At 62.2% G+C, this 12,501-nt stretch overlaps 1 protein-coding gene and 1 long non-coding RNA gene across 2 annotated transcripts; one reads left to right on the forward strand and one right to left on the reverse strand.

Moving 5' to 3' along the window:
• Positions 1-1,273: 1,273 nt before the first annotated feature.
• ISOC2 (isochorismatase domain containing 2) lies at positions 1,274-4,965 on the reverse strand. The gene is made up of 5 exons (XM_077789888.1): positions 4,818-4,965; positions 3,834-4,040; positions 2,955-3,025; positions 1,983-2,100; positions 1,274-1,733 (listed from the first exon to the last, which is right to left on the reverse strand). The coding sequence occupies exons 1-5, from the start codon at positions 4,947-4,949 to the stop codon at positions 1,653-1,655; spliced, it is 609 nt and encodes a 202-aa protein (XP_077646014.1). The 5' UTR covers positions 4,950-4,965; the 3' UTR covers positions 1,274-1,652.
• A 6,521-nt stretch (positions 4,966-11,486) lies between these two features.
• LOC144248157 (uncharacterized) lies at positions 11,487-12,474 on the forward strand. Its single transcript, XR_013341545.1, has 2 exons — positions 11,487-11,570; positions 12,412-12,474. It is a non-coding gene; the product is annotated as an uncharacterized LOC144248157 (long non-coding RNA).
• The last annotated feature ends 27 nt before the right edge of the window (positions 12,475-12,501 follow it).

The raw sequence follows: 12,501 nt of genomic DNA on the forward strand, positions 1-12,501 counted from the left end.
TGTCACACTCGCTGTCACCCCCGTGCCATTGCTGCCACGTCCCTGGTGTCACACTCAGTGTCACACTCCCTGTCACACTCACTGCCACCCTCCCTGTCACACTCGCTGTCACCCCCGTGCCATTGCTGCCACGTCCCTGGTGTCACACTCAGTGTCACACTCCCCATGTCGCACTCACTGCCACCCTCCCTGTGTCACACTCGCTGTCACACACTCGCTGTCACCCCCCTGCCATCGCTGCCACCCTCAGTGTCCCCCCTGCCCCCCACGGGTGCCACCCGCCCTGTCCCCATGGCTGTCCCCATCCCCGTCCCCGTCCCCATGGCTGTCCCCCGTCCCCGTCCCCGTCCCCGTCCCCGTCCCCGTTGCCACGGTGACCGCGCCCCAGCGCCGCCGCTGTCACTCACCGGGGCGATCGGGGGGGCTGGGTCCGGTCCGGGGGTCCCGGGGGGTCCCGGGGGGTCCCGGGGGCGATTTGGGGGATTTTGGGGCAGTTTGGGGGGATTTTGGGGGGATCTCGGGTGGGTTTGGGGGGTCCCGGGGGGGGGAATTTGGGGGATTTTGGGGGGGTTTGGGCTTTTTTGGGGGATTTTGGGGGGTTTAAAAGACCCCGAGGGGATTCTGGGGGGCACCGGGGGGGACTTGGGGGGTCCCGGGGGGAATTTGGGGAGGTTTTGGGTGAATTTGAGGGGTTCTGGGGGGGATTTGGGGGGATTCTGGGGGAATTTGATGGGGTTTGGGAGGTCCCGGGGGGTTTTGGGGATCCCGGGTGGTTTTGAGGGGATTGGGGGGGGTCCCGGGGGGGAATTTTGCAGGGAGTTGGGGGGATTTTGGGGGGCTTTGAGGGATCCCGGGGGATTTGAGGGGTCCCGGGGGGATTTTGGGGGGATTTTGGGGGAGATTTGGGGGGATTTTGGGGAAATTTTGGGGGGTTTTGGGGGTCGCGGTGCCGGCGCGAAGCCCCCGCAGGACGGAGCGGCTGGGGGGGGGGGGGCGGGGGGCGATAGGCGAGCGCTGATTGGCTGAGCGCAGCCAATGGGGGAGTGGGGGCGTGGCCAGCGCCCACTCGCACGGGGTTCATTAAGAAAAGGGGGAAGGGGCGGGGCCCAAGTGTCAATCAAACGTGGGGGCGTGGCCAAGGTGGCGGGTGATAGCGGAATGGGCGGGGCTTGTGAGGCCACGCCCAGAGGGGGCGGGGCTAATCGGAATAGGCCATGCCCACTTACCAAAAATAATAAATAAATAAATAAATAAATAAATAAAAACCTCTGAATTTGGGGGGGAGGCAGCGTTTATTGACCCCATTTTGGGGGATTTTGGGAATTTTGGAGGGCTCAGACCCTCCCCAGACTGAGGAGGAATTTTGGGCTGATTTTGGGGGGTTTTGGGCTGATTGTGGGGGTATTTGGGGGCTCAGACGCTCCCCAAACTGAGGAGGATTTTCGGGCTGATTTTGGGAAATTTTGGGGGCTCAGACACTCCCCAAACTGACGAAGATTTTTGGGCTGATTTTGGGGGATTTTTGGGCTGATTCTGAGGGATTTTTGGGCTGATTCTGGGGGATTTTTGATCTGATTTTTGGGGATTTTTGGGCTGATTTTTGGGCTGATTTTGGGGGATTTTTTGGGCTGATTTGGGGGGATTTTGGGGTCTCAGGGCTCCCCCAACACCCCCAGGGGCCCCCCCAGGATCAGCCCCGTGTCTGGCGGGGGCTCCTTGATCAGCGGCAGGATCTGCAGGGGTAATTAGGGCTAATTAGTGCTAATTAACCCCCTTAAACCTCATTAGTGAGTTCACTGGCCCCTAATTAACCAATCTCTTATTAACTCTACCAAACCACATAAGCGCCCCTTTACTAACCCCTAATTAACCCATTAACCGGGCCCTAATTAACGCTTTTGTGGGCGGGGTTTCACAGCCAGGTGGGTGTGGCTGGGTGGGCGTGGCCATGATGGGCGTGGCCGGTGGGCGTGGCCGCTCACCTGTCGGAATTTGGGGTGGGCGGAGTCTCGCAGCAGCAGCAGCAGGAGGCTCTCGCAGGTGCTCAGGTAGGCGCCGGCCTGGCGCATGCGGGCCAGGGCGAGGGCGCGCTCCACCTGGCTGGGACCCCTCCCCAAATTAATTACAGCTGGCTGGGACCCCTCCCCAGATTACACCTGGACCCCCAAACCCCGCCCCCAGAGCCCGCTCCACCTGGCTGGGACCCCTCCCCAAATTACACCTGGACCCCCAAACCCCGCCCCCAGAGCCCGCTCCACCTGGCTGGGACCCCTCCCCAAATTACACCTGGGACCCCCAAACCCCGCCCCCAGAGCCCGCTCCACCTGGCTGGGACCCCTCCCCAAATTACACCTGGACCCCCAAACCCCGCCCCCACAGCCTGCTCCACCTGGCTGGGACCCCTCCCTAAATTTACCTCACCTGGCTGGGACCCCTCCCCAAATTAATTACAGCTGGCTGGGACCCCTCCCCAGATTCACCTCACCTGGCTGGGACCCCTCCCCAAATTCACCTGGGACCCCCAAACCCCGCCCCCACAGCCCGCTCCACCTGGCTGGGACCCCTCCCCAAATTTACCTCACCTGGCTGGGACCCCTCCCCAAATTACACCTGGGACCCCCAAACCCCGCCCCCAGAGCCCGCTCCACCTGGCTGGGACCCCTCCCCAAATTTACCTCACCTGGCTGGGACCCCTCCCCAAATTAATTACAGCTGGCTGGGACCCCTCCCCAGATTCACCTCATCTGGCCGGGACCCCTCCCCAAATTACACCTGAGACCCCCCAAATCACCCCTGGGACCCCTCCCCAAATCATCCCTGGGACCACTCCCCAAACACACCCGAGACCCCCCAAAATCCCCCCCAAATCCCCCCAAATCCTCCCGACCCCCCGGCACCCCCGAGGGCCGCGGGGCTCCCCGAAAACCCCAAAACGGGCGGAATTGGCCCCAAACCTGCGCGAGGAGACGGCGTCGGCCGCCACGTGCACCTCCAGCCCCCGCGCCAGCAGCTCCAGCGCCGTTTGCTGCCAAAACCCAAATTTGGGGGGGAATTTGGGGCTCCGGGGGGGGTGTTTGGGGAATTTGGGGGTCCCCAAAAAATCGCGGGTTGAAAATTTGGGGGATTCCTACCCAAAACTCCTCCGGGAGTCCCCAAATCCTCCCCAAATCACCCCCAAAATTTGGGGTTTTTTGCCCAAAATCCCATCTAGAACTACCCAAACTCCCCAATTTTGGGGTTCCCTCCCCAAAATCCCATCTAGGACCCCCCAGACTCCCCAGTATTTGGGTTCACTCCCCAGAAGCTGTAAAACTCCCCGATTTTGGGGTTCACTCCCAAAAACCCCATCCAGGACCCCCCAAAACTCCCCAATTTTGGGGAGTTCCCTCCCTAAACCCCCTGGGTTTTTAGGGTTCTCTCCCCACAACTCCCCCTAAACTCCTGGATTTTGGTTTTCCCTCCCCAAAACCCCCAGGTTATTTGGGGCTCCCCCCCAAACTCCCCCAAACTCCCCGATTTCGGGGTTCCCTTCCCAAATCAAACTCCCCAGTTTTGGGCTCCCTCGTCAAACCACCCCCAAACTCCCCAGTTTTGGGGTTCCCTCCCCAAACCAAACTCCCCGATTTCAGGGTTCCCTCCCCACCCCAAACTCCCCGATTCCGGGGTTCCCCCCCAAACTCCCCCAAACTCCCCGATTTCAGGGTTCCCTCCCCAAACCAAACTCCCCGATTTCGGGGTTCCCTCCCCACCCCAAACTCCCCGATTTTGGGGTTCCCCCCCAGACTCTTCGATTCGGGCTCCCCCAAACCAACCCCGGGTTTTGGGGCGCTCACCAGCACGCAGGCGTGCGCCTCGATGCCGCAGAGCAGCACCGAGCGGATTTTGGGGTCCCCCAGGAGGGGCGCGGCCGCCCCAGCCATGCTGAAGGCGCTTTTGGGCACCCGGGGCAGATCCTGCGCCCCCAATTCCGGCACCGTGCGCCCCAAAACCTCCGGGCGCTGCTCCGTCACCAGCGCCGGCACGCCCAGGATGCGGCAGCCCTGCGGAGAATTGGGGATTTGGGGATTTTTTCAGACTTTTTGGGGATTTTTTTGGGATTTTTTGGGATTTTTTTGGGGTTTTCTGTGATTTTTTTGGTGATTTTTTTTGTGTGATTCTTTTCCTAATTTGGGTGATTTTTTTTCTGTTTTTTTTTTTTTTTTTGTGGTTTTTCTGTGATTTTTCAAGGATTTTTGCGTGACTTTTTGGGGATTTTTTTGATGATTCTTTTGGGATTTTTTGGTGATTTTTTTGTGTGAATTTTGGGGGATATTTGTGCAATGTTTTTGTGATTTTTTTTGGGATTTTGGGAGGTTTTTGGGGTGTTTTTGGGGTATTTTGAGATGTTCTGGAGGTTTTTTTTGGGATAGGTTTTGAGGTATTTTGGGGGTGGTTTTTGGGGTGTTTTTGGGGTATTTTTTGAGGTGTTTTTGAAATATTTTGGGGGTGGTTTTGGAGTTGTTTTTGGGGTTGTTTTTGGGGTATTTGGGGGTATTTTGGGGTTGTTTTTCGGGATATTTTGGGGTGTTTTTGGAGTTGTTTTTGGAGTTGTTTTTGTGGTCCTTTTTGGGGTGTTTTTGGGGTATTTTAGGCTGTTTTTGGGGTTGTTTCTGGGGTTATTTTTGGAGTATTTTGGGATGGTTTTGGGGTGCTTTTTGGCGTTGTTTTTGGGATATTTTGGCGTTGTTTTTGGGGTATTTTGGGATGGTTTAGGGGGTATTTTGGGGTGTTTTTTGGGGTTATTTTGGGCCGTTTTTAGGGTGTTTTGGGGTCCCCACCTGCAGCAGGCGCGCGGCCACGGCCACGATCTGCGGGAAGGCGGCGACGGAGCCGCGGAATCGCTCCTGGAGGTCGCAGACGAGCAGGGCCGAGGAGCCGGGCAGCGGCCAGCCCGGGCGGGCGGCGGCCATGGCGCACCTGGGCACACCTGGGCACACCTGGGGGCACGTGGGGGCACCTGGGACACGCCTGGGACACACCTGGGCACACCTCAGCACACCTGGGGCACGTGTAACCTCCTGGGACACGCCTGGGGCACGCCTGTGGGAGATCACCGGGGGTCACGGCACATCCCTGGCACACCTGGGCACACCTGGGGGCACCTGCAGCACATGAGGGACACCTGAGTGACCCGTGACACCTGGGGGAGGCCACCGGGGGTCACGGCGCCCCCCTGGCACACTCCTGGCACACCCCTGGCACCCCTGGCACACCCCTGGCACACTCCTGGCACACCTGGGCACACCTGGGCACACCTGGGCGAGGTCACGTGACCCTCGCCCCCTCGCCCCCTCCCCCTCACCCACCTGAGGCCGCTCCGCGCGCGATCCACGTGACACCCGCGGCACGTGACGGCCGGCCCTCCCCCTCCCCGCCCACCGCCCGCAAAGCAGCCAATCAGCGTCCTCCTGCCGTTTACCGCCCTCAGCCGCAGCCAATCAGCACCTCCCACCGCCCCCGCTCTCGGCCAATCGAAAGGCACCGCCGCTGAGCTCCGGCCAATCACAGGCCGAGGGGGGCGGGGCTTGGCGTGAGGGGGCGCCAGGACCGAGTTCGAGAATCGCCGAAATTCGCCCGAAATTCGCCCAAAATCCGCCCAAAATTCCCCAAACCCGCCCCAAACCCCAAACCCGCCGCCGCTCCCCAAAATCTCCGCTGCCGGAAGCGTCCGGCCGATACCGACCCCGAAGCCCTCCCGGTGCCCCAAAATCTCCGATTTTCGCCCCAAATTCGCCCTCACCGGCGTTGTCCAGACCGCTACCTACCCCAAAACCCCCTCAGACCCCTCCATTCCCCCCAAAACCCCCCCAAACCCCTCCATTTCCCACAAAACCCCCTCAGGACCCCTCAACCCCCCCCTAAACATCATCAGGACCCCCAATACCCCCAGGACACCCCAAATTCCCCCCAAACCACCCCAAAACTCCCTCAAGAGCCCCCAGGACCCCCCAAAGCGCCCGCAAACCACCGCAAACCTTCCCCCAAACCACCCCGAAACTCCCCCAAAACCCTGTCAGGACCCCTCAAACCGCCCCAAAACCCCTCAGAACCACCCCAAAACTCCCTCACGAATCCCCAAATTGCCCCCATATTCCCCCAGACCTCCCTCAGAACCTCCCAAATTCCCCCCAAATCCCCCCAAAACCTCCTCAGGACTCCCCAAATTCCCCCCGAACCCCCCTAAATCCCCCCAAAACCTCCTCAGAACCACCCAAAACCCCCAAATCCCCCCAAAACCTCCTCAGGACCCCCCAAAACACCCCCAACCCCCCAGGACCCCCCAAATTCCCCCCGAACCCCCCTAAATCCCCCGAAAACCTCCTCAGGACCCCCCAAAACAGCCCCCAAACCACCCAAAACCCCCCCAATTCTCCCCCCTCCCCGCCGTTACCGGCCGCCTGCCGCCGTTACCGGCCGCAGCCGCGGGGCGGGCCCGGCCCGTGCCCGGCGCGGTGCCCGGGGCGGTGCCCGGTGCTCGGTGCGGTGCCCGGGGCGGTGCCCGGTGCTCGGTGCTCGGTGCCCGGCCCGTGCCCGGCGCGGTGCCCGGGGCGGTGCTCGGTGCTCGGTTCCCGGGGCGGTGCTCGGTGCTCGGTGCTCGGTGCCCGGGGCCGTGCCCGGTGTTCGCTGCTCGCTGCTCGGTGCCCGGCTCGGTGCCCGGCTCGGTGCTCGCTGCTCGGTGCTCGGTGCCCGGCTCGGTGCTCGCTGCTCGGTGCCCGGCTCGGTGCTCGGTGCCCGGTGCCCGGTGTCCGGTGTTCGCTGCTCTGTGCCCGGTGTTCACTGCTCGGTGCCCGGTGTTCGCTGCTCGGTGCCCGGTGCCCGGTGTTCGCTGCTCGCTGCTCGGCTCGGTGCTCGGTGCCCGGTGCCCGGTGCCCGGTGCCCGGTGTTCGCTGCCCGGTGCCCGGTTCGGTGCCGTGCCCGGTGCCCGGCTCGGTGCTCGGTGCCCGGTGCCCGGTGCTCGGTGCCCGGTGCCCGGTGTTCGCTGCTCGGTGCCCGGTGCCCGGTGCCCGGTGCCCGGTGTTCGCTGCTCGGTGCTCGGTGCCCGGTGTTCGCTGCTCGCTGCCCGGTGCCCGGTGTTCGCTGCTCGGTGCCCGGTGTTCACTGCTCGGTGCCCGGTGTTCGCTGCTCGCTGCCCGGTGCCCGGTGTTCGCTGCTCGGTGCCCGGTGCCCGGTGTTCGCTGCTCGCTGCCCGGTGCCCGGTTCGGTGCCGTGCCCGCTGCCCGGTGCTCGGGCGATGCTCGGGGCGCTGCTGCTGGCGCTGCTCGGGCCGCTGTGGCTCGGGCCGCCGCGGCTCGGGGCGCCGCCCGGGGTCGGCGGCTGCGTGCTGTGCGACCCCGCGGCGGCGGCGGCGCTGGCCGAGCTGCTGGGGCCGTTCCTGCGCCGGGCGCTGCCCGACGAGCCGGGCGGGCGCGGCCGCCTCGGCACGCTGGTGCTGCGGGGCGTGCTGGGGCTGGCGCGGCTGCCGCGGGACCCCCGCAGCTTCATGGGGGTCATCGGTCAGTGCGACCCTCCCCTAATTCCGTTAGGTCTGACCGGGGAGCCCCAGACCCATCCCGGGACCCCAAAACATCCCCGGGACCCCAAATCCATCCCGGGACCCCAAATCCTCCCCGGGACCCCAAAACATCCCCGGGACCCCAAAACCTCCCCGGGACCCCCGCAGCTTCATGGGGGTCATCGGTCAGTGCGACCCTCCCCTAATTCTGTTAGGTCTGACCGGGGAGCCCCAGACCCATCCCGGGACCCCAAATCCATCCCGGGACCCCAAATCCTCCCCGGGACCCCAAAACATCCCCGGGACCCCAAACCTCCCCGGGACCCCAAAACCTCCCCGGGACCCCAAAACCTCCCCCAGACCCTAAAACCTTCCCGGGACCCCAAAACCTCCCCGGGACCCCCGCAGTTTCATGGGGGTCATCGGTCAGTGCGACCCCTCCCCTAATTCTGTTAGATCTGACCTGGGAGCCCCAGACCCATCCCGGGACCCCAAAACCTCCCCGGGACCCCAAAACCTCCCCGGGACCCCAAACCTCCCCGGGACCCCCGCAGCTTCATGGGGGTCATCGGTCAGTGCGACCCTCCCCTAATTCCGTTAGGTCTGACCGGGGAGCCCCAGACCCATCCCGGGACCCCAAAACCTCCCCGGGACCCCAAAACCTCCCCGGGACCCCAAAACATCCCCGGGACCCCAAAACATCCCCGGGACCCCAAAACCTCCCCGGGACCCCAAATCCATCCCGGGACCCCAAATCTTCCCCGGGACCCTAAAACCTTCCCGGGACCCCAAAACCTCCCCGGGACCCCAAATCCATCCCGGGACCCCAAACCTCCCCGGGACCCCAAATCCATCCTGGGACCCCAAATCCATCCCGGGACCCCAAACCTCCCCGGGACCCCAAAACCTCCCCGGGGCCCCAAATCCATCCTGTGCTACCGAGACCCCAAATCTCCCCAAATCCTCCCAAAATCCCTCCCCCAGACCCCCCAAATCCCCTCCCAAACCCCCCCAAAAACCCCCAGACCTCCCTGGGGCCCCCCAAATTCACCCCAAAAACCGGAGGTGGGGAAAGAGGGGATTTGGGGCAGGGATTTGGGGGATTTAGTGAATTTGGGGCAGGGATTTGGGGGGTCTGACCCCCCCGGCCCCCCAGACCAGGCCACCCTGGACGAGGCCTCAATCAATTTCCGCCGGACGCTGGCCCGGGTCATGGCCCAGGACGTCAAAGGTGACCCCAAAAATTGGGGCATGTACTGGGGCTTAATTGGGTCATTTTGCAGGGATTTATTGGGGTTTAATTGGATTTTAATTGGGGTTTAATTGGGTTTTTTTATTGGGGTTTATTTGGGTTTTTATGGGGTATAATTGAGTTTTTATTGGGCTTTAATGTGGGGGATTCTTGGGGATTTCTTGGGGTTTCATTGTTTTTTTATTGGGTTTTAATCGTGTCATTTACTGGGCTTTAATTTGGGTCATTTTTGGGGCTTTATTTGGGCTTAATTCTTTTTTTTAAAATTGGGATTTATTGGGTCGTTAATTCTGGAGCTTAATGGCCTTAATTGCAGCTTCATTGGGTCACTCAAAGCCCTCCCACAGTGACCCCAAATTTGGGATTTTTGGGGTCACTTAGTGAGATTTTTGGGGTTAATTTTTGTGATTTTTTTTTTTTTAATCTCATTTTTTGGGTCTCATTAACCCCAGAGCCCAGTGCCATTATTTGGGGTGTTAATTGCTGATCCCGGCGGGGGGGTTCGCCTCGGGGGGACCCTCCCCCAATAGCCAAAACGCCCCAAAACGCCCCAAAACGCCCCAAATCCCCCACAGACAATCAGATCTACCAGGAGCTGCTCTGGGCCATGCGCGAGATCAAGGAGGACTTCGAGCGGCTGATGAGGCGATTCCAGAGCCAGGGTGGGCTGCGGGACCCCCAAAATCCCCCCCGAGACCCCCCAAAATCTCCCTCGGGACACCCAAAATCCCTCCCGAAGTTCGCCCTTGGAACCCCTACCCAAATCTCCCCCAAATCCCCCTGGGAATCCTTAAAATCCTCCCTGGGACCCCCTACAACGCCTTTGGGACTCCCAAAATACCTCCTGAGACCCCCCAAACCCACTCAGAACCCCCAAAACCCCTCTGGGATCCCCCAAACTCATCTGGAACCCCCAAAACCCAATCCCACCCCCCAAAATCCTCCTTTTTAACCCAATTTTCCCCTTTTTTTTTGCAGTTTATTGCCCCAATGAATGCGGTAAGCGGGCTCGGGGGGGGTTGGGGGGATTTGGGGGGTCCGGACTCCCCAGGTGACCCCAAGACCCCCCAAAATCGCCGCCAGGGCGGATGGAGGTGCTGTGGATCGAGTGCATCTTCTGCAACCTCACCCACTTCGCCTGCAACAGGGGCGTGGACTGCGGGGGTACGGGGGTCTGGGGGGTCTGAGGGGTTTTGGGGGGTCTGGGGGGTCCCAGGGGCTCCCCATGGGGGTCTGGGGAGGTTCCGAGGGGTTGGGGGGGTCCCAAGAAGTCCTCAGAAGGATTTAGGGGGGGTCCTTGGGGGATTTTGGGGTGTCCGGGGGCATTTTAGGGGGTCCTGGGGGACTTTGGGTGGTCGGGAGGAGTTTGGGGGGGGTCTCGAGGGGATTTTTGGGGAGTCTTGAGGGGATTTTGGGGGGTCCCGGGGGAATTTTTGGGGAGTCTTGAGGGGATTTTTGGGGGGGTCTCGGGGGAATTTCTGGGGGCTATTTCGGCTCGGGGAGAGATCCCACGCGGGCAATATTTGGGCGTCGCGGGGCTCCTGAATTGGGGAGGGGGATGCCGGGGGTTAACCCGGGGGGGGGAATTTGGGGAGGGGTCTCAGCCCCTTTCCCCCCACCCCCCAGAGCGGCAGCTGTGGGTGGAGGAGGGGCAGGACCTGGTGCTGGACTGCGCCCTGCCCTGGCACGGGGCGTCGCACGGCGCCAAGACCTACAACTTCTACCGGGTGAGGCGAGCCCCCTCCCCAAATTCCGCCCGGGACCCTCGCGGCCCGCCCCGACAAACCCAAAAACCCCCAAACCACCCCGCTTTTCTCTCCCCCTCTCCCTTCCAGGGCCTGGCAGAGGCCGGGGCGGGCCCGGAGCCCCCCGAGCCCCCTCCCCAAAACCGGGGGGCGGCCGCGGAGCCGCCGCGCCCCCCGCCCGCGGAGCGGCTGCTGCGGAGCGGCCCCGAGCCGGTGCTGGTGTGGAAGGAGGCGGCGGCGGCGGCGGCCGGGCGCTACCGGTGCCTGATGCGGGGCCCCGGCGGGGAGGTGGGCTCGCAGCTGAGCTTCAACGTCACCGGTGAGCCCCGGAGCGCGCCCGAAATGTCCCCTAAACATCCCTGAAACATCCCCTAAATGCCCCTGAAACATCCCGAAAAAATCCCCGAAATGTCCCCATAACTTCCCCGAAATATTCCCTAAATGACCCCGAAATGTCCTTGAAACATCCCCCAAAATGTCCCCGAAATGTCCCTGAAATGTCCCCTAAATACCCCTGAAACATCCCCAAAACGTCCTCTAAATATTTCTAAAATACCCCCAAAATATCCCGTAAATATCCCGAAATTTTCCCCCAAAATATCCCCTAAACACCCCCAAAACATTCCCGAAATATTCCCGGGAGATCCTCAAAATATTCCCGAAATGTCCCCAAAATTCTCCGGAAAATATCCCTTAAAAATTCCCAAAAAACCCCGAAAATATCCCCTAAAAACCCCCAAAATATCCCCTAAAAATCCCCAAATATCCCCTAAAAACCCCCAAAATATCCCCTAAAAATCCCCAAATATCCCCTAAAAATCCCCAAAATATCCCCTAAAAATCCCCAAAATCCCCGGACCCCCCGGGACCCCCCGGGACCCCCGCCCCAGCACTGACCGCCCCCCGCAGTTGTGCCCCGCCCGCGGGTCCCGGGCGCGGCCCCGCCGCCCGCGGCCGCCCCCGCGGGGCTCCCCCCGGCCGCTGTCGCCGCTATCGCCGTCACGACTATCGCGACAGCGCTGGTGGCCGCGGGCATCGCCTGGTGAGCCCGGGCGGGCCGGGGGGTTTGGGGGGTCCTGGGGGGAGTTTGGGGGGTCCTGGGGGGATTTTGGGGGGTCCTGGGGGGAGTTTGGGGGGTCCTGGAGGGAGTTTGGGGGGTCATGGAGGGAGTTTGGGGGGCCCGGGGGGAGTTTGGGGGGTCCTGGGGGGAGTTTGGGGGGTCCTGGAGGGATTTTTGGGGGGCCCGGGGGGAGTTTGGGGGGTCCTGGGGGGAGTTTGGGGGGTCCTGGAGGGAGTTTGGGGGGCCCGGGGGGATTTTGGGGGGCCCGGGAAGATTTTTGGGGGGGCCCGGGGGGAGTTTGGGGGGTCCTGGATTAAGTTTGGGGGGGCCCGGAAGGATTTTGGAGGGGCCCGGGGGGAGTTTGGGGGGCCCGGGGGGAGTTTGGGGGGGCCCGGGGGAGATTTTGTGAATCCCAGGGGGTTTTTTGGGGGTCTCGAGATTTTTGGGGGGTCCCAGTTCTCGGGGTGATTTCGTGGAGTTCTAGGGGGCTTTTGGGGGATTTGTGGGTGGATTTTGGGGGTCCCGGGGGAGATTTGGGGGGGCCCGGTGGGAGTTTGAGAATCCCACGGGTTTTTTGGGGGGTCTCGAGGGGATTTTGGGGAGTTCTGGAGGGATTTGGCTGGTCCTGGAGGATTTTAGGGATCCCGGGGGGGTTTTTGGGCGTCCCAGGAGGATTTTGGGAATCCCAGGGGTGTTTTTGGGGGTCCCGGGTGGATTTTTTAGGGGTTTCGGAGCGTTGGGAGAAGCCACGCCCACCGGTGTGACTCCACCCACTCGGGGCGTGGCCAGCCGCGCTAAGCCCCGCCCCTTGCCCCGCCCCCAGGTTCTGCCTCCGGCGCGCGGAGCCGCGGGACCCCCCCCAATAAAGGAGCCGCGACCCCCCCGAGCCTGGGCTCGTCTGGGGAGGGGGCGG

Source organism: Lonchura striata, chromosome 38 (assembly GCF_046129695.1).
Source record: "Lonchura striata isolate bLonStr1 chromosome 38, bLonStr1.mat, whole genome shotgun sequence".
NCBI classification, from domain to species: Eukaryota; Metazoa; Chordata; class Aves; order Passeriformes; family Estrildidae; genus Lonchura; species Lonchura striata.